The 23,122-nt window shown below is 40.6% G+C and overlaps 1 protein-coding gene across 1 annotated transcript in view; it reads left to right on the top strand.

Annotated features, from left to right (window-relative positions):
- The window catches only part of grin3ba (glutamate receptor, ionotropic, N-methyl-D-aspartate 3Ba), an 88,984-nt gene that overhangs the window by 61,668 nt on the left and 4,194 nt on the right, over positions 1–23,122 (top strand). The window contains exons 7-11 of the mRNA XM_079692301.1: positions 175–320; positions 6,442–6,557; positions 18,210–18,361; positions 19,534–19,698; positions 22,522–22,589. Coding sequence (XP_079548427.1) covers positions 175–320; positions 6,442–6,557; positions 18,210–18,361; positions 19,534–19,698; positions 22,522–22,589 — 647 coding nt within the window. The remainder of the gene's footprint in view (positions 1–174; positions 321–6,441; positions 6,558–18,209; positions 18,362–19,533; positions 19,699–22,521; positions 22,590–23,122) is intronic.

Genomic DNA, 23,122 nt, shown 5'->3' with positions numbered 1-23,122 from the left:
GCTACACAACCACACAAGCTAATCTCACACAAGGACGGTCTAATGAGTATGAGTGGAATTATTGGTGGAGGATTATCACTTTCCGTATACCTAAACCCTGAGTTCAGGGTGGTTATATTTTTATCACAATCTTCTCCTTTTGTCCGTCCATGTCTTCCTGTTTCATTATCTCAGCTGCATCATCCGTCCATGGGCTTCCGTTTTGGGACGGTGAGGGAGAGCAGCGCTGAGGATTACATGAAGAAGAGCTTTCCGGAGATGCACGACTACATGAGACGCTTCAACCAGCCCACCACCCCCGAAGGAGTCCACATGCTGAAGTAAGACACAAACGTACACATGAACACACATTTGTTTTTTAAATAAGTCAAATTTAAACCCAAAACAAATCCAGTCACGATTACATCTGTTTTATCTGTGGTTGTCTCTGCACTTACTTTCATGCGTACCCTGCATAACAATTGTGTTCCTGACAACAAGAACAAACAGGGCAGATTTACAGACAAGACTCCGTTTAAACACAGAACAGAACATCCTCCATTATATTAAAATGGACATAGTCTTTTCCTTTATTATCCTAGTGAGTATAATGCTAACATGATGTCAACTGGGGGTCATCCATAGACAAGGGAATAAGGAACACCTTGGATTTGTGCATATGATTTTTACATACTTCAATCAGATTTTGATCGGGTATTTCAATCAAAACTTCTACAAGCACATGCTGATCAAATGTCAGTGTACTAAATCAAAAATGATACCCGACAACATGATCAGTTCAAATGTCTTGGTTCTCCTATTTCCAGGTCAGGAAGCCTGTCTATGGACATACGGACATTTCTATCTAACATCAATGCAATGTCTCTCAGCAGCTCAGAGTAATTTGTGTTGCAGAGTTGTTTTTCCACTTCTATATTTTCCCACCTGCAGTGATGTTGTGTCAAACCCATCGGTTGATGATTTCTTATTATAGAGAACACGCTGTTTGCTTTTGCATCTGACTGAGATAGCATCACAAGTCATCACTTTGTGAGCTGCATGTGTTAACAGCCTGCATTAGTAAGAGCTTTTTCTCATCCATAGACACTACCAAATGTTGTCAGTGAGATGAAAGCCAATGAATAAAATCAATTACTTTTCAAAATGTCCGCCCAATTGAAGGGGAAAAACATTTTTGTTTATTAAAAGTGTTGAATGTAGAGATGAGGGCCAGGGACAAAATGAATGGATGAAACGTGTGTCGAATGGGGATTGTGAGAAGAAGAAAGTATTAGACCAGAAAAGTTTAATTATATAACACAATTATTCACAAAAGCAGTTTTTTAACATAATGCATTAAACATTGAATTCCAAGCAAAACACACATTTAAGGGATTGCAACATTTCACAAGATAAAAACAGACAAATAAATAGAAGGTTGTTCAGTATTTCAAGCAGGGTTTATCAATGGCAGTGGAGAAAGTAAAAAGTATTAACCCTGCATGTTTCAAATGTCATTCAAGTTGAGTCAAGACTTAAGTTTAACTGTAGTTTGTTATATCGGTTTTTGTGCATGTAAATGCTGCAAAGGCTAAAATCCCAAAGTTCCCTTCCTAGTGCTCCCAACACATTGTACGTGATAGGCTAAGGGGCGGGACATCTCTAAGCGGTTGCCCAATCACAACAGAGCCGGCCAACTAACCAATCAGAGCAGACTGGGCTCTGGTTTCAGACAGAGGGTGAAAAGAGCTTTTTGAACATTAACGCATGGAAACAGAAATACAAATATGGACCTGAAAATGAGCACTCTGTCCTTTCTAACCAGTTCATTTGAGTTCACATGCACAGTATTCCTGTTGTGGGTTTAATGAAAGTCTTATCTTGGTTCTGATTATTTTTTCGCAAATGATGTTTACTTGGAATTTATTACAGACAACAGCGCTCACAGATAAAGTCTTTATTATTTATTATGGGCATAAAAATCATGTTTCCGCCTGGAAGTGTCCTTAATAAAACGGAATGTCCCAGACTGGAACAATATTACAAGAGACAGACCAAGCAGATAAATGTTTGAAAATACGGATGAATTGAATCAACCTTGTAGATAATACAGAAAATTATCTAAATACATTGAAATTAAGTCTGACATGTATTTAGGAATAACAGTAATGCAATTATTCCATGCTTAAAACTGTCTGAAATGGACTAATGAGTGCTCTGTGTCTACAAAGTGCTCAAGATTTCCAGTTAATGCACTTCTCTAAAAAAATATGTTATAATGGCGACTAATAGCATTCACCTGGGGAGAAATATTCAGTTTCAAAGATTAATCTATTTACTTTGAGCCCTCTATTATTAGTATTAGTGCATTTTGAAAAGTTTCAAGCTTTAACTAATTGTATTACTTTTTGCCCCTCAAGTTCATATGTAATAAAGGTTTATTTTCCGTATTACATAATATAATGTATGTATCTGGTAAAGCTCTTGCCATGTGGGTCCAGTGTTGTGCATTCAGTTGTATATGTTACTCCTCAGCCTGTAACTGTTGTTTCAGACTAACGCAGTCACACCTCCTTTATTAGGAGAGGCTGTGTCTGGGCGGTTCATTCACGGATGGGTCTTTTTATGCAATTATATTTCCCTCCTGATGGTTGTCTGAACCTAACCTCTGTATATAACTTGCTGTTCTGCAGGTCTATCATCGCTGAAGATGGCCTCTAGCTGAGACGTGTTTGTTGTTGCCCACCATTAATTAGAAGATTTGTATCAGCAGTTTTTTGGATCCTTGCCACTACTGTTCGCCGTATATTTAGGAATTGGAGCTGTGTGCGCTGCTGCTGGTCAGAACTTTGAACATGCAACCTAGTATTTCAGCTCCCTGTATACTCAAAACTTATATAATTCATGTTTCTGATTTTAATGGAAGACATGTGTATTAGTAACCTCAGGATCTGATGACTAACCCACTTTGGTGTCTGGCTGCCCGAACTCTAATGCCTCTAATGCTTTTCTCTTCGTGTGATCACCAGTAATGGAAGAAAAGAGCAGCAAAAAATGTATCTTGCACATATTCAGGCTACTCCAAAAGCTCAATTATATGCTACTCGTGTTCATGTTATTGATGCAGCATCTCATGGATTAATCTATACTCCAGTGGTTTTTGCAGAGAGGGATGAGCAGCACATATAGAACCTGGTAGTTAAAGAAATGCAATATTTTTTTTTTGAACTTTTCTGTCTTTTTCATTAAACTGAAATTAAAAGATCATGTTTTTATAGGCTCTTTTTAAATAACTTTAAAGGGCCCATGTCATGCTTTTCTGGTTATTACCCATCCCCTTGTGTGGTATGAAGGTTTTTCTGCATGTACACGGTCTGCAGAAACCCTCAAAGTAGGGAGTAAAACTCTAACACAGAAAATACCTGTCTACGCTGCCCCAAAACGCCTCGTTGGACATTTCTCATTTTCAATTGTTTTCTTCCTGGGTTCTGTGACGTGTGAACACCCCCATCAACAACAAATGACCCAAATGGACCAATCCGCGGAGCACCTCCCACACCCAGGATCCCTTGGCTAACTAACAAGGAGTCCCCATTGACTTGCATAGAGCTCCCTGAACGCTGGTAATAGACGAGTTGGGATGGCGGAGAAATGCTCTCTGCAGAACCATTCTCACAGCGCTATAAACCTTTTTCTTACTCAATATCAAGCCACACTTATTGTTTTTACTTCGGCTGTGAGTGTTTGTGTGTGCTCGGGATGAGTTTTGCTTGTTCTCGCTGTATTGCCGACCCGGAAACCTGTCCGCTCTGCGCAGCAACGAGCCCTCGCAACCTCCCGACCAATCAGAGCACACTGGGCCCATAGGGAGGGGGGGGCAGGAGCTCCAACAAGCCGTTTAGGAATACACATACTATACAGAGATGCTGTATGAGAAACCAATGTGAGTTTGGAACATTTAACAATGTAAATCTATTCTAGTAGACCTCAACAATCGAAATATGATCAGTAGAAATGGCCATGACATGGGACCTTTAATAACTAGCTTTAATCACTTCATATGAACTGGTATATAGAAAACATTAAACTAACAATGGAGGAGTATTTGAATTCTTAACTACTTACTGCAACATCAAAACTAAAAATACCATTGAAAAAACTTCAGTGCTTGCATAATGTTACATTATTAACTTACTTTTAATTATGTATTTGCGTAAGGAACATTTTAAATGTAATAAATAACATGTTACCACTGTAATTCAGACATGCTAACAGAAATGTGTTTATCCTTTGTTCCTACACACACAGCTATTCTGTACCACACACAGAAACACACACTCATAGCTATAACCACATTCGCCTCTCAGACACAATGCAGCGCCACAGAGCACCCGCAGAGATGCTGAGATACTGCATGCGCTGACTATGTGATACAAGAAGGAAGATATAAAAGCGCTTGTTCAGAGAAAGAGGATGAGTGCAGGGAAGATGAAGGCGGCGTTTGTTTGCGTGCGAGGCAAAGCAGGAGTGGAGAAAAGTCACAGCAGTGCAGAGGGCCCGAGTGAGAGAATGAAATACTGTGTTGGCAGAACTACCGACCCCAATACTGAGCTCAAGCCTTAGAGGAGAAATATCTCAAAAGCCTGGAGAGACAAAATGCCACATATACAGCTACACACACATGTGTAGTCTCAGAGGAAGAAATGCAATAATATCAGTGGTGAAAAGTAACTAAGAACATTTACTCAAGTACTGTATTTGATAACAGTTTGATGGAATTGTTCTTTGCTTGAGTATTTCAATGTTTTGCTACTTTGTACTTCTACCCCACTGCAATTCAGAGGTAAATAGTGTCCTTTTACTCCACTTCATTAATGTAATATCTTTAGTTACTTTGGATTAATGATATGAAATAAAAAACAACACTTAAATCGGACTTTAGTTCCACCTGAAGTAAATCCACAAGCTACCCTGCAGTATACAAAGTACTTCAAACTAGCTGCACCTTTACCAGCTTTGAGAACACTTTGATGATCGTTATAAAACATATCATATATATTATCCTGAAATTGACCAATCTGAGGAATGTGCACTTTTACTTTAGTTAATTAAAGTATATTTTGATGGTTATACTTTTGTATTAAGATTTTAATTGCAGGACTTTCACTTCACATACCTACACACAGCCCTACAGTCTAACCTGCACACTTTCATGCCTGTATTCTACCTGTTCATGCTCTCACACACACACACACACACACACACACACACACACACACACACACACACACACACACACACACACACACACACACACACACACACACACACACACACACACACACACACACACACACACAAACACATACCATGTATACATCACTTCAGGGGACATTACATTGACTTACATGCATTTCCTGGAGACTTATCCTAACCTTAACCATAACCAACACATGCCTAACCCTTACCCTAACCCTAATCCTAAACCTAACCAAGTCTTCACCCTAAAATGAATGATTCCCCTCATGGGGACCTCCAATTTGTCCCCATAAGGGAAGCGAGTACCCGCACGTGACTGTGTAAACAGATTTAGGTCCCCACAAGTATAGTAATGCTAGGACACACACACACACCACTTTTATCCCTAGGCCTTCCCACCCTCTTTTATCCCAGATGAAGTATTTCCTCTCTCTTTTCCTTCAACCTCGAATATGACAGGCCTAGACAGAGAAAAACAGACGTTTCTGCTTTGCCAGCACAGACTTTGTAAAAGTCAACCTTTTTGTTTGGCAGTAAACGTCCTGAATAACAACAAGTCTCTGGTAATTTGATCAGCCTTCTCTATTTTCTCCATTAAGCTGTCTATGTGCGGTTGTGCATTATTTCCCAATTCATGCATTACAACGCCTGTTTATCTGTCTGCCGTCGAATTTGGTGTATGGGTGTGCTCAAATATCTTCATGTAATTTGTACATATTGGGCTGTCTGGTGAGTGTGTGTCAGGAAATGTGTATCTTTTACTATTATAACAATTTGTTTGGGTGTAGGTATATCATTAAAATCCAGCGTGTTGTGCTCCATAGCCTGAAACGTATCTCCCGTCAGCGGCAGATGCTGCACACAGAGGAACGGTCTAGAATTAAGAGTCAATTAGGGTCAATGGGATCGATATAGCGGAGTAGGAGAGTCTTCAGCAGAGTGTATAATGCTTATCAGTCCGCAGCAGAGCCTGTTGGTTTAGGTAATGATGTATGTGTTTACTCAGTGTATTAGAATGCAGTTAATCTCATCCTGTGTTTAAATGACAAAAAAGGGGATGACAGGAACAAAAACAAGAATCCTTCATGGCTTTCGGGTGTGTGAGAAAGTTTGGGATCTGATTTAAAGGTCCCTAAAGGTTTTAGTTGAGTTGTCTTCAATTAATGCTTTTCTCTTAAATCTGTGTGTGTGTTTGTGGTGAAGGACAGATCCTCCTGCCCTGGATGCCTTCATCATGGACAAAGCCCTTTTGGATTTTGAGGTCTCTATCGACGCTGAGTGCAAACTACTAACAGTGGGGAAGCCTTTCGCCATTGAGGGTAAGCATGAATACTTGTTTGTATTTCTTGTGAGGACATTGCATTGACTTGCAGGCATATTAACATTTTTTAAACCTTTTAAACCTTACAACTAAATCGTTGGTTTTTACTTTTTTCATCTCTTAACTGTTATTCTCTTCCTATTTGTGAAGCACTTTGTAACACATGCCATACAAATCAAGTTACACTTACCAAAACCACTAAATGTCTGACCCCAAACCTTTACAAGAAGCTTGACCTAATAAAAGTTGAATTCTTCACCCTCAAATCTAGTCTTAAAATCCCAAAAATAAATTGACCTTGTGGGGACCTACTTTTTGTCTCGAGTTGTTGGCAAGTGAGTCCCCACAATGTGATTATGTACTACTCACACATAAATACACACAAACCAAAAGTGAGTCACACACATCTGCATACACACTTACAGCGCCAATGCTGTACCTGTATGGCAACCTGCGCTCTTGTTCATGCAACTCCGAGAAAGATGCTCACGTATATTCGGTATTCAGCTCAAAGCATGCACATCTACACACACATACACTATAAATAAATATATAGTATGCACATACTCACACCATACTTGCCAACCTTGAGACCTCAGAAATCGGGTGCATTTCAAAACCACCGCGGGGGGGGGGGGGCTGTATTAGATTAACATCTAAACATGCTTATTGTAGTTGTAAGTGCATTGTCCTGCAGCCTGTAGCACCATCCTTGATGGGGCATGTGTGTGGGCTGGACCCGTATTTTTCAGGAAAGGAGTAAGCAGAGGGTATAGTTGTCGATTCTTGTTCTGTTTTCTGCCTCACCCTCTCAAACTTTCAGTTGCGCACGCTACTAAAGAGACGCGCTACCATGGAAACCAAAGAATGGTGTAGCTGTATTAAAGTCCGAGTGGAAACAGTTCTGAGTAAATCCGATTTTGTCAGAAATCGGGAGAAATATGACCCCGGGAGGAAACTGGGAGAGGGCAATGAAATCGGGAGTCTCCCGCGAAAATCGGGAGGGTTGGCAAGTATGACTCACACACACATAGGAGATCAAATACCGTTGTTGGCTACCTGACTGACAGAATAACACAGTGATTTACTGTATGAACTTTTAACGCTGCAGGGTTCAAGTATTCAACCATCTATTATTAACAACAGCGTCCAGTCAGAAGACTCAACCCATACAGGTCAAATTAACTGCAGTAGAATCATGAAGTGTAAAGATGGATCCACTGCCAGTCAAAAAGCATCTAATGATCCACAGAGGGAGTTAGAATAATGAAACATGAGATCTACATTGCTTGACAAAGGAGTGAGCTTACATATGTGTGTGAGAGAACTGCAGGTTGTATTCTGTGTGTGTTCTGGTGCTATTGTAAAAGAAAATTGTTTTCAGTGGGAGGGCAATCTTTCCAAAGTAAAGTCATTGCTCATTCTTCCATCAGAAAAATATGAGCCATGGCAAGCAGGGGCAAAATGAAAGCCATCAATTGAAGTCCAGAAGTTTGCAGAAAAACTTTTTACACCGCGGTTACATGTTTTCATGTTTAACAAAGACATCCTTCCTTCTGCTCATCCTCTTTTCTTCTACACATAACTTTTTGATGTTTACTACCCAAACTACTTGAAAACAAGTTTATATTCATACATTAGTACAGTGGTTCTCAAACTTTTTCTGTCAGGCCCCCCCTTTGGAGAAAAAAAAAAGTCGGGCCCCCCCAAAACGAATAATCAGGCTCAGTGGCGGCGCCAGAGATTTATTTTGGGGGTGCTGTGGGGTAGCTTGACGTTTCATAGAGGGTGCTCAAACATTTAGGGTTTCCCATTAATGTACCGGTCGCTACAGTGGAATTTTCTACTGCAACAATCCCCACGCAAATACACAACGTACCCGCGACTGTTACAATGAAGGCTCGATATTCAGCTCACGGCATATAGGTGTAAGCAGGGATAAAGTGCTATTTTTATAGGTGATGTGTGGAGGTCACATAGGGGGGTCCGGGGGCAAGCTTCCCCGGGAAGATTTATTTTTAAATATTGAAGTTAAAAGCATCAATCTGGTGCACTTTGAGAGCGAAATGAAGAGATCTATGGATACATCTCTCAACACCCATATGAAACAGAAATGTAAACAGATTTACTTTTTCTTGATGGATATTTTACAAATCACCCTTTTAAACTTTATTCTTGTTTTACTGTCATATAGTATTTCATACCTGTTTTTCATTTATTCTCTTATTTTTTTATAACTATAATGATCATATAACCGTGTGCCTCGGAAATAATTATTTACATTAATGGTGACCAAAACATTTGAGACCCACTGAGATAACACTGAGAGAGTCCTTTAGCTCTCAGTCTGACAGGAGAGGACTCTCCTCCACTTTGTTGTTGAAAAAACTCCTTATATCCGTTAGCGTAGCTCGCTAGCACCATAAGCTAACAACAACGATCTCCAGTACCGGTGCGCTCTCTCTCTCTCTCACGCGCACACAAAATGGCTCGTTCCACACACACACACAGAGCCGAGCTTTAATGAAACAGAGACCCAGACGTAATAGTACTGTACTGCATCATATTATTTTCGAATCAATAATTTTTCAAATTATGATTTTTTTATTTATTTTTTTAAATCTTTTTATTTATTTTTTTATAACCATTTTTCCTCCTGGTCTCTCGCGCCCCCCCTGGCATGCCTCTGCGCCCACCAGGGGGGGCGCGCCCCCCACTTTGAGAACCACTGCATTAGTAATAGCCTACCCTGTTTGTTGAAGAATGTTTTTAATATTACCATAATATATATGCAGCATGTAGTGGAACATGCTGACCTAAATGTTTTGACTTCAGTTACAATATCTTGCCAGCAGTGACATGAAATCCTATAAACCCTAATGGGAAAACTGCATGTTGCTTCGTTGCTTTGTTGGTCAATACGCCTGTAACTCAATAACGTGTTATTTCATTCTGTTCTGAGATGGGATATTGTGTTTACAAGACTAATTGCAATTGTGCTCAATAGCTAATGACAAATAACGAGTAATAAATCATGTTTTTTTTTTTTAAGTAATTAATCGCTTGGCAGAACCACAATAGTTTTATGAACATTATAATGATTATAGCTGCAGTAATGACGGCTGTAGAATAGCAGTTTCCCTCGTGGATATGTGTGTGCTATATGCTGCATATGGGCATTTATTTTTCAGAACAAGAGCAAATGTATTCAAAATAAAGCCTGCTGACTACCTGTCAAATGGAAATTATGTCTTAGCCCCAATAAAAGTCTGGTGCTCCCTTTCATTGAGGTGAATAAAGGCTCCAGCCATTACAGTGACTTTTATTGTATATATTATTACATGTAATATGCACACACACGCCTTCTGAAGGTGACTTTGGAGAGCACATGTATTGAATGTATCAAGCGTTTAACCTCTAACCCAAACTCAGACTAGCCACTTCAATGTTTCTTCAAGTATAGAATTAGTCTGTGCCTGGCGCTGATGCATGTGTATGTATATTTGTTTTGGTTCCCTTTCATCCCACACCTCTGAGACAAACAGAGAGACAGTAAACATATACTTGTAAGAGTGCCACATAGGACCGAACACTTACTTTGATACCATTTCTCTGTCAATCAAAGCATAACCTCCGAAAGACCCCACTCCCTCGTTCCCTGCTCACACTCTTGTTCACTGGAGATTGTCTACCACTTTCTTCACTGCATAAGAGAAAATAACCAAAGAGACATCATCCTAGCGTTACTCTTGATTTTTAGGCTGAGCAAACAGGTCTCATTGGTATGTACACAGGGTCAGTTTGTTGAACACTGGATTCAGTGTCCACGAGAAGAGGCAGTCGAAAAATCCAAGCTGCCTCGGGTAGCTATTCAACCCCACAGCACGCATCAGGAAGAATGAGATGGGAATGAATAACTCAATAAGTCTGAACGGTTGAGGAAGAAAGAACAGGAAATGACCCAGACAGGAAAATGTGAGAGAGGAAATAGACAGAAGGAGGAGGAGAGGATATAAGGGGGAAACAGAAGACAGAACACGAGATGGGAAAAGTAAGAGGAAGAACAACAAAGGTAAAGAAAGGGAGGGCCGGTGAGGGGGTGTGAGCGAGGTGGGAGTTGAGCACAAGAAGGAGATAGAGGGCTTTCATTTGCCCACTGCCAGTTTGCGCCTTTCTGCACAGCGAGTGATAAAAGAGGCAGCCAACAAAGTCTCCTAATCAAGACAAACCTTCACCCCAAGCAGATGGAGTGAGGGAGGGGGGACGAGAGGACAGGGAGAGCGAGAGAAAGGATGGAAGAGTGTTATTTGCTCCATGTGAGGATGCGGGCAGGATTTATAGAGCGGTTTGTGGTGGCGAGATACAAGAAGCCAGAGGAATTGTGACTGTGGACACGCTGCAGGCGAGGGGCTGCCGCCGAAATCTTCGGGCTACTTAAGGGGGGAGAGATGCGGGGCGGCGTGGCTGCGCGTCTGTTTTCACTGAGTGCTGTTGGGAGATGTTTACGACAGCCGAGACACACCCCATTAATAATATTGCCATCGAACATGCTGCCACTCGCTGCTTGTGTGTGTGTGTGTGTGTGTGTGTGTGTGTGTGTGTGTGTGTGTGTGTGTGTGTGTGTGTGTGTGTGTGTGTGTGTGTGTGTGTGTGTGTGTGTGTGTGTGTGTGTGTGTGTGTGTGTGTGTGTGTGTGTGTGTGTGTGTGTGTGTGTGTGTGTGTGTGTGTGGGTGTGTGTGTGTGTGTGTGTGTGTGTTCCTGTGGGCATAAGTGTTCTACACACATGCTCAGTGAAGCAGGACAGAGCGCGTCTGAAGATCAAAACGAGGCTGGCAGAAGAGGCCGTTGTGGGGGAGAGGCCGTTGTTGGTCAGGCAGCTCACGCCTGGCAGGAGTGACATCAGGACGTCCTGTACAGAGGGGGGGGGGGGTGTGTGTGTGTGTGTGTGTGTGTGTGTGTGTGTGTGTGTGTGTGTGAAAAGTTTTTCAGAAGCTACTTTAATAAGCAATTACTCATTAGAGCAATTTTTCGAATGATCTCTTACCAAACAACATTTACTCATTTTAATTCTCAATCAATATCTTTGATTTAAACTGACATCTAGTTGTTGTATCCTTTCCCCTGATATATAACACGGCTCTATAACTCATATATTCATCACAGCTTTAAAGGGGCCCTTTTTTGCTTTTTGTAGTGTGTTATAGGTTCTGTGAATTTAAATGGTCTGCAGTCTAAAATCCCAAAGTGCACGCCAGTTTCTCTCCCACACACTCGATTGATGAGTTTAACACGTCCTCTCTAACTTCCTACATTTGACTTTTAATAAGTGGGTAATTATGAAATAACCTTTTTAGAATTACGTCCCAAAACATTGAAGAAAGCAAGAGTAGTATTACAACTTATAACATATTACATTATAACATAATACCTTAAGCTCAGATAATAAGTTCTTTGCTCAGAAACCACCTGTGATGTGTGTTTCAAAATGAAACAGTGCATTTGTTACAAGTCTTTGTAAAGTGTTTTTGAATTCAACTTGATGTGCACAGATGTGTGGCTGTGAGCGAGGGAGTTGGTGTGTGGGGGGGGTTGCAGTGACAGCTGTGGGACTTGTGATGGAAAATGTGTATGCCTGGGGGAAAGAATCAAAACAAATGACAAGTAGCTGCCCACTTAAAGTTCACTATTTGACTGAGTGCTCCAAAGAAATGCGGACGGAGATAGGCTGATGACAGAAAAGTGCTGTCTGTCTGCGAGACGTACTGAGACAAAGCAATAGACTCAGGAGATAAAGAGAAGAATGGAGTGTGGCAGAAATTGAAGGGATGACCGAGATAGGGGGAAGGACTAGCAGAAGAAGAGACTAGCGGCAACGGTGGGAGAGAAATGACCTCGGACAGGCAAAGAGGAGGGAGAGGAGAAGAAGAAGAATGAGTAGAAAAGGGAAGGCAAAGGCGGGTGAGAGCAGAGGGAGGGAGGCTTAGACGTTCTTTGTCATGTAGGAAGCAGACTGTGACAGTTACGTGAACCTTTGCTATTCTCTGTTTTTGTCCGCAACCCCCATCAGGTCACACACCTTGACAGCCAACACACACATAAACTCACTCACAGAAACAGCTGCCAAGAACGTGACAATCATACACACACATCAAAGCGCTGTTGGCATGACACTGTCTTTCACTGCAGTACAGATGAAATGAGAAAAAACAACCCCAGGAGGTCTTGTATAGCAATAAATCTCTGAGAGGGTTCTTTGATTTTCAGCTAAGGGACATATTTCTCTCGTTTTGTACCTGTAGTTACGTGGGATGTAATGCAAAACAGATGCAGTTTAATCTGGGAGGGGAAGACAACATCGAGCTTTCAAGTTGCAATGACACATGCGGGTGCCACAATTGAAAATGAAAGCAATGAATACCAGTGGGAAAAGTACTTAAATCTGCAGCTTAATTAAAAATATTGTAGTTATATAATGTTATTGCTCTATGTTTTATTGCTTTGTCTGGTGTCATTAGTTCTCCTACTAGCAGTGTTTACTTTTAACAAGAGGGAAATAAGGAAGTTTAACGCAGTAGCAATCAAATGTTGGGTGAAACTCTTTCTACAAATCAAACACGATTAATACTTAATGTTCTATAACAATGATTTGCATTACTGATTGCGCAATTAAAAAATATTTTAAAGCTATTAAATCCATGTCAGTGACAGCGGCAGTTTTAAACTCTAATTGCACATCATATTTAATTGCATGTAAACATCAGCCTGCAGAGTTATCAATAACACCAGCTGTCCATTTTTCAAATGGTAGACGTTTGAATTATCTCAACGTTCAGTGGAAGAGACCATATTATGCTTTTTGGAGTTTTGCTTTGCCTGAAGTTTGTTGTATAGGTTTGTGTGCATGTAAATGGTCTGCAAAGGCTAACATCCCAAAGCTCCTTACAGAGGGAGTTTCTCCTCTACGCACTCTCCCTCCCTGCCAGAAACCCCTCCTCTGGACCCCTTTGTTTACTTTTATAACATAGTGACATCAATATATAACACTCACCCTTCTAATGGCTAGCACTCCAACAAATTGTACGTGATAGACAAAGGGGCGGGATATCTCTGAGCGGTTGACCAATCACAACAGAGCCGGCCAGCTAACCAATCAGAGCAGACTGGGCTCTGGTTTCAGACAGAGGGTGAAAAGAGGTGCTGCAGCACAGGCAGTATGAGAAAAATAAAGAGCTTTTTGAACATTAAAGCATGGAGACATGTCACAGTAGAGACACTACATACTGATATACACCTGAACATCAGCAGGAGAGGACTCTTTAAAGTAGAGACACTACATACTGATATACACCTGAACATCAGCAGGAGAGGACTCTTTAAAGTAGAGACACTACATACTGATATACACCTGAACATCAGCAGGAGAGGACTCTTTAAAGTAGAGACACAACATACTGATATACACCTGAACATCAGCAGGAGAGGACTCTTTAAAGTAGAGACACTACATACTGATATACACCTGAACATCAGCAGGAGAGGACTCTTTAAAGTAGAGACACTACATACTGATATACACCTGAACATCAGCAGGAGAGGACTCTTTAAAGTAGAGACACTACATACTGATATACACCTGAACATCAGCAGGAGAGGACTCTTTAAAGTAGAGACGCTACATACTGATATACACCTGAACATCAGCAGGAGAGGACTCTTTAAAGTAGAGACACTACATACTGATATACACCTGAACATCAGCAGGAGAGGACTCTTTAAAGTAGAGACACTACATACTGATATACACCTGAACATCAGCAGGAGAGGACTCTTTAAAGTAGAGACACTACATACTGATATACACCTGAACATCAGCAGGAGAGGACTCTTTAAAGTAGAGACACTACATACTGATATACACCTGAACATCAGCAGGAGAGGACTCTTTAAAGTAGAGACACTAGTACATACTGATATACACCTGAACATCAGCAGGAGAGGACTCTTTAAAGTAGAGACACTACATACTGATATACACCTGAACATCAGCAGGAGAGGACTCTTTAAAGTAGAGACACTACATACTGATATACACCTGAACATCAGCAGGAGAGGACTCTTTAAAGTAGAGACACTACATACTGATATACACCTGAACATCAGCAGGAGAGGACTCTTTAAAGTAGAGACACTACATACTGATATACACCTGAACATCAGCAGGAGAGGACTCTTTAAAGTAGAGACACAACATACTGATATACACCTGAACATCAGCAGGAGAGGACTCTTTAAAGTAGAGACACTACATACTGATATACGCCTGAACATCAGCAGGAGAGCACTCTTTAAAGTAGAGACACTACATACTGATGTACACCTGAACATCAGCAGGAGAGGACTCTTTAAAGTAGAGACACTACATACTGATATACACCTGAACATCAGCAGGAGAGGACTCTTTAAAGTAGAGACACTACATACTGATATACACCTGAACATCAGCAGGAGAGGACTCTTTAAAGTAGAGACACTACATACTGATATACACCTGAACATCAGCAGGAGAGGACTCTTTAAAGTAGAAACACAACATACTGATATACACCTGAACATCAGCAGGAGAGGACTCTTTAAAGTAGAGACACTACATACTGATATACACCTGAACATCAGCAGGAGAGGACTCTTTAAAGTAGAGACACTACATACTGATATACACCTGAAAATGGGCATAACAGGGCCCCATAAAACAAAAAAATGAAAAGCTAACTGTTACAATAATACAATGAGAGGCTCGCTTCCTTTTTATATCTCAGAAACGTACCAATTTCAAAACTAATGTGCAGAAAATAATAACATTACATAGCAAAATCTAGTAGCTTTTTTAGAAAAAGCCTTTTATACGAATGGATTTTGGAATCGATTAAGAGTCTTTGAAGATAAGAAACTCGATTCTCACGTGCATTTATTTTTCTCCACCCACCCTTAAGCAATGGTAAAATATTTTCCTCAGATATTGGATGTCCAAAAGAAAGCCTCAAAACATTTGTAGATGTGAACCATGCTTCCTATTAATACACATTAGTTTCACTACTTAAAAAGGTGTTTTTAAATGAAGGAAACACAACCTGCCTGAAATCACCAGTGACATTCAACAACAACACATTAACAGTGTTTTCAAAGGAACACCATCGACAGAGGAACAAGAATAAAGAAAAATAAATCTTTAATTTTAAAAGGTTTCCCTGCAAATGGAGTGAAACTAATCTCTGTTTGGCCTTTGTACAAAACTGATTCTTGTTTCTGGAACTGGAGGCGATGTGTGTGTAGTGAGCGTGGAGTGAATGCTATGCCACTACGATTAGCGACTGATGCTGTTTTATTTTATTATTATTTGATGATGTTTTTTTTGACAAAACAACATTTTTAACTGGGGAAGGTTGGTATTCTCTCTTTACACATTCAGATTTTTAAGTATGTCATAATACTGCCAGTAAAATAAATTAATGAAACGTCTATTATACGCTGATGGTTGCATAGAGTATCGTATTCCTCTTAATACTTTCCAGGGATGCTTCAGGGAACACTGGCTGAAAACGCAAATGGAAATTTAACCATGCAACAAATTAAAAATAACCATGCACGCAGGAAATAAAAAAAAACAATAACTATAATTGAAGATGACAAAGCAATGGGGGATTGTGTACAGGTGAGAAAAGAGTCATTTAAGGCAATCAAACTAATTTCACTTAACATCAAATTGACATTAATGATATTGATATGGGCGGCTGTGGCTCAGTGGATAGTGTGCTGGATTTTGAATCAGGGGATAGCAAGTTTGAGTCCCACTGCAGTCAGCATGTCGTTGTGTCCCTGGGCAAGACACTTCACCCCAAATTGCTCCTGTGGGGATTGTCCACAGTACTGAATGTGTGTAAGTCGCTTTGGACAAAAGTGTCTAACAAATGACATGTAATTAGGGCTGTGCAATTAATCGTATTTTAATCGCAATTACAATTTAATTTAATTTATACAACATAATCGAAAAAAACGATTATTTTGCTTTGCTAGGTTGTGACAGTGCACTGCAAAATATTTGATGTAATTTATTTTAGTCTAATTTATTTATCATATTTATATATGTTTAGTAGCTTGTTGAAGTGTGCTCCAAAAATATTTGTTGATCTTGTTTATTGGTATTTATTATTTTGATATTATTTATTTAAATGTAAATATAAATGTATCATTTATTTTATTTATTGGTTTTTCAGTTGAATTCTACGTTCAGGGTAATCAACAGTTAAAAAGATACTGTTCAAATTATTATTTTAATTTGTTTTAAAGTTCAATAAATGGATGTTTTCAAAGTCAATGAATGATCGTGATATCAATTATTGACCAAAATAATCATGATTATGATTTTTGCCATAATCGCACAGCCCTACATGTAATGTAATGATATTTCTTCCTAAATCTCGAGTCTCATAACACATGATGGTGCAGGACCAACTCCTCCCACATAGTGTTTTCATTTTCACCGAAGTAATTTATATTACACTGATAAATCACCACAAGGTGACGACAGCCATGGGAGTGCAGGGAACAGCCTATCAGGAGCACAGAGTGTGAGCGTATCTGTGTCTGATCCACTAAAGAGAGAAAGGGTTGAGTGGAACTTGATCCCACTACAACCTCAGAGACTACTCCATGTCAGCCCAACAATCTGACGGATGTGAAGTGTTGGAAATGGGCATGACAATTTGTCATTTTTATCTTGTGAAGTGTTTCCATAATGTAGGACAACTCCAGTCTGGGTTTCGGATGCTTCACAAGGCTCCAGTCGAAAAGTGTGTCGTTTGACATCGTGCTCAGCATGCTCCGTGATACTCAGATGTCCACATTGATCCCCGAAGTCTATCTCTAGCCTAGGCATGCACTAATCCATCTTTTTCCACCCTGATACCAATTCCAATACCCCAACTCAAGGTACCGATAAGATACTAGTGCTCTCTTTTTAACAGTTTTAAAGATTCGTAAACCTCACTGCTTGAAACTCTATGCACCATTTCTTTATGTGAGGTTACATGAGGCCAGAGATGGCTTTGGCACTGAAAGCTGATGTGACAGCCTGCTGTGATTAAATGTAACTGATAGAGGAAACACTGAATTTTTTATAATGGCACTGACAAAGAAACTGTATTAATATGGACGGGTCACATCTGGCCAATATCCGATCCACTTAGTAAGGAAAATATTGGCGTGATACCCATCGGGCATCAACTTAGCAAGTCTTGTCTCATAAAAGACAGAAGGCTGATATTTGTCCTCTACGCAGGGGACAGCTCCGACGATCAGGTGGTTTGTGCTTTGTTTCACCACACAAACACCAAACCAGGGAAAAGCCCGGGGCAATGTAGTTGCACTGCATATTCACTGGGAGAAAAACAGTTGATCTAGATTCCCTCTGAAGCCTGAGCCCTATACATTTCCCTTTTCCAGAGGGCATCAGCCCTTTGGCTAACCTCACCTGGCTGTGGTTAGTTATGCACGTTAGACAGTTTTTCCTTGTCTCTTCCTCAGGCATGTTCTTCAGATTCTGTTACATCTAGCCTATGTATTTACACCCGTGTGTGTGTGTCTCCAATTTTAGGTTACGGTATCGGCCTGCCGCAGGGCTCTCCTCTAACCCGTAATGTGTCAGAGTTTGTGAGTCGCTACAAGTCTGACGGCTTCATGGACATGCTACATGACAAATGGTATAAGGTGGTCCCCTGCGGGAAGCGAGTCTTTGCCGTCACTGAGGTAAGTCATTGGTGGGAGAGTGTGCTCATGTGTTGTGTACGTGTGTGGTGTGTAAAGCAAAGCCTTGTGCTGCTGTACTCCTATAAATGAGTTTCCCTTTGGGACACAGACTGGATTGCCTGCCAGCCAAGCACATACACTGAGACCCGTTTACATACACACACACGGACAAATACGTATCACATAAACCCAGGCCTATTTACTGACCGTAACCTTAGTTACAGTCACCTGGTGTCTGAGTGTCGATACCTATTTGAGTGCTGCGACAGGGAACTCGTCGTTCTTGCCCTCCCTTTTTAAAGAACTGGGGATATGTAAAAAGAGCCTACTATCTTTATCTCTTGTTTGTAAATGGAGAAGCTATTCATCTCCCTCTGGCCATATCTTTTAAATCACACATAGTCATATCATCGCCACAAACCCAGTTACACAGTCATAGGTTTCTCCAGTGAAATGAAAACCTTAACTTCACCATGCGTCAGGAACCGATTACTTTTCACCCCATTTGAAGCCCAGGGAGTGGACTGCTCTCGAACAATGTAGGCATTAGTGCGATTTTGCCCTCTGGATTGGGAGCAAAAGGAGGTCAGTATTGTCACTGATGAATTTGTCGAGTCAGCAAAGGGCTAATTGCCATCGGAGGCAATGCAGAAATGAGTCGGGTGAAGGGAACATTATTAGAGAGTATTGGAAAAGCTCACCATTGTCTCTTCCACTTCCTCCAGGCACATAGAAATCCTCATGAGAGATAGAAACAATGTCAAGGGGAAGGTGGGCGACCCAAATGGGAACAAACTTCTCGTCAATTAACCATCATCTCTTTTTACCGTCTCCCTCTTTACTGCTGTTCCTTTCTATTACCCTCAGCTTTGCTTCCCCCTCAGCACTTTATACTTTTCGGTTCTCAACGTCCTTTTCTTTCCAAAAATTTCTTTTTTACGCCGCTGCCCTCTCCACTTTGTGTTTGTTCTTATGGGCGTACACAGACAAACTAGATGCACAACAGCAGAATATCAATTGCATATTCACAAAAAGTGGCCTCAATGGTAATTATGTAAATACAAATCATCAATCTCTGTATTTCCCTCTGCGTCGGCTTAAGTCTTTACTAATCTGCGTTACTCCCCAAACCTCCCTCTCCCCTCTCTTCCTCTCTCTCCTCACGCCCTCAGACTCTACAGATGGGGATCCAGCATTTTTCCGGTCTGTTCGTGCTGCTGTGTATGGGGGTGGTCGGAGCCCTGCTGACCTTGGCAGGTGAACACACCTTCTATCACCTGGTCATCCCTCACCTCCGACGCACACACACTCTGCAGTACTGGCTACACACCAGCCAGGTGAGTACAGGCATCATGTTTGGACACATGCACACACACAAACAGACACACACACACACACACACACACACACACACACACACACACACACACAGACGAGAAGCATAAAGATTAACTGCAATTTTCCATGTGTACGACCATATACAAAAGTCAATTTCACACACACACACACAGACACACACACACACACACACACACACACACACACACACACACACACACCAATATACAGCTGTCACCTAGTTAAGGCTTATTTAACAGGTAACCTACGCCCTCTACTGTTTAAAACTCATAACAGGAACAAGAACAGGACTATTATTTTATTTAAAACTGAATGCAATCATGTTTTAAACGAGAATGTAACGATGATTTCTCATAAATATTAATAACTTGAAGCTAAATGTATTCTATACTTTGTTAATTAGCTCATTTGTTTTTTAATTGTGCTGCATAAAGTTACTTGGACAATTCTTGAATTAATATGTTAATTAAGTAAAAAGTTATTAAACTGTTCCCACTGGCAGTGCTGCATTCTTTTTTTATTCTATTCTAATTCGAATCTTTTATAAACATCTTACACGGATCATTTAATGTACGTTTTCATTCCAATGCTCATCTATTATCACTTTTTGCTCTAATACTTTGGAAATATGGTTATTTAAAGTGGATTTAAATATCATAATAAAGGATTTAAAGAAAATGAAGATAATAAAAGACATACTTGGAAGATTTGTTTTTACATCAGTGCCTCTAGGCGGTGATTCTCAAATGGGGGTACGTGGACCCCTAGGGGTACGTTGGGGTACTGCAGGGGGTGCGTGAGATAAAAAAATAAAAAAGTTTATTAAAAAAATAGCATGCATGATTACAAAAATAATCTTAGTACAAGTTATATAGAAAACACAATTGTTTATAAAATATTCCTAGAACCACCAAGGGGGTCCTCAATTAAACATTCAAATGTGTGTATTGTATTTTTCAAAATATATCATTTCGATTCACTTCAATTGAAAAAGTCCTTGGAAAAATCTCCTTTTTAAAAAAATGTGGTATTTTTTTTCATGCATAAAGGAGAAAATATCCTTAGTTTGTTGTAATTCACGCATGAAGGAGTTAATAAATCACACACTGATGGAACATCACGATATTTTTTATATCAAAAATGTTGGGGGTCGGTCAGGAGGTACTTGGTTGAGAAGATGTTTCAAAGGGGGTACATTATTGAAAAATGTTTGAGAAGCACTGCTCTGGAGAACTGGTGCCTCAAATACAACGTACATCACAGGAACCAGAAATTGGGGATTTAAAGGTCATATTGAGTTTTTTAAGAAAGTCTAACCATTTCCCCAAATGAGGTACCTGTAGCAATATATTTGAGGGAGCAATGGATGTCAACACGGCTCCCATTTGTTTACTTCATCCTTCTGAAAGGGCAACCACTCCGAGGCAGCCTTTAGCATTCATCAACAAACTCCGTTATCGGAGAGGAGGACGTCTGAGTCCCTCAAGATAATCCCTACATGTACCTAGAGTGAGAGGGTGTTTCTCAATCTCGAGTCAGAGCCACTATTTCAAGCACACGACGTCATCGAGTGCCGCCGAAGGACTGTTCCAATGTCCAGCATACTTGGAAATCTACCGAGCCCTGCGTGCTTCGTTTGGAGACATTTCGAGGCTGCCTATGTGTAGACTCTGCGGTCTTAAAATCCCCACAATGCTTTGCGCACGGACCAATTTCCCCAAATCTGTGGTGGAAAATGTAAGGCGGGGCTTCTCATATGACGCACACCTGCACACTTGCTCGCCTGTTCCACTCTCCGTTTTCCGAATGCTAGGAAGTATTGTTGCCTAGCTTCTGAAGCAAGATGCTCGGCAGACATGTTCTACCAAGCAAGCGTACTCGACATTGAGAAACACCCAGAGTCTCCCTTTCCCTCAGATATCTCCAGAGGTATATCAGAAAGACTTCAACTCATGTGGCTTAGCTTAAAATTGCTTTGGAGTGATTGTTTTCAGTCTAACCAAAGCACTTTGGAACCAAAATGGGCTTTAGCAACTGACACATTAACCTAATCAAATACTGCCTCTCTGAATATACAATAGTTTCGTTAAATCATTCAGAGGAACACCACAGCATGATTTTTAGGCCCTTTTGTGCTTTTTGGGCTTTTCCCCTTCCTGTAGTTGTATAAGTTTGTGTGCATGTAAATGGTCTGCGGAAGATAACATCCCAAAGTTCCCTTTACGCAGCGTCCACACGGCGGCGTGCGTTGAAGCTTGCCGGCGGGCGTGTCTGAAACTCGACCAACAACCAATCGCATGAATCTCCCGCCCCGGACACACAAGCACGCGGTTTGATTGGCTAGAGCTTGTACTGGCATATGATTTGATTGGCTGACGCTTCCGTCGAAGCTTCAAAAGTTGAACATTGCTCAACTTTTGAAGCGAGCAAAGGTGAAGCGACGCTCCCACAATGCAGTTCGGCAAAAGCTTGACGTCACCCCATTCAAAGTGAATGGGCAGAAGCGTTGAAGCTTCAACGCACGCTGCCGTGTGGACGGGAGTTTCTCTTACACACACTGTGAAAAATAGAGACCTTTTTGAACATTAAAGCATGTAATCATGTCACAGTGGAGGCACAAAATACAAACCTAAAAATGAACATAATATGTCCTCTTTAAATAATAGCTGTCACTGATGTTTTGTACTTATTAGACTAATGGATGTTGGCAGCTCTAAGTAATCATCTTAAATGCTCTATTTCACAGCTGATAAATTATTTCACATTATAATCGCTGGTTCTCTTTTCTTCTTTACTTCCAGAAAATTCACAGAGCCCTCCACACCACGTATGAGGATGTTGGGAAGGAGCTGACGGACCTTGACCAAAAGTAAATGACATCATCTGCCTCTACTCACTTCATTTTCACCGTTCTCTTGAAACTGCTAGAATAAGCCAGTTCAGATGCATGCAGAGATATTTAAACAAGATACAAAATTCACGTCTAGCGGGAAATAGCTTCTTTCAAGAAAAAGTCCTATTTTGACATTTTGAGAAACACACTTTCTGCTTTTTTCCTGATAGTAAGATGATAAATAACTTCCATGTCTGTGCAGGAAATAGGAAGCCAGCAACTGTCTAGTTAAGCAAAAATGCCGGAAAACAGCCAGCCTGGCTCTGTCCGAGATAACATCTGCCTACCAGCACCTCTCTAATTAACACAGTATATCTTGTTTTTGTTCTAAGCTGCTGACAGCTTAATATTTACCGAACAGACTGTTATCGATCTTCTTATCAAACGCTCTGCAAGAAAGCGGATAAGCATATTTGTTAAATGTCTAACTGTTTCTTTAAAACAAGTAAATTAGTGTGATTTGTTCGCTTGTTTAACTTAATAACATACAAAATAATTTGTTAAAATTA

This window comes from Notothenia rossii (assembly GCF_949606895.1).
Source record: "Notothenia rossii genome assembly, chromosome: 7".
Lineage (NCBI taxonomy): Eukaryota > Metazoa > Chordata > Actinopteri > Perciformes > Nototheniidae > Notothenia > Notothenia rossii.
This window is presented reverse-complemented; position numbering and strand designations above follow the sequence as displayed.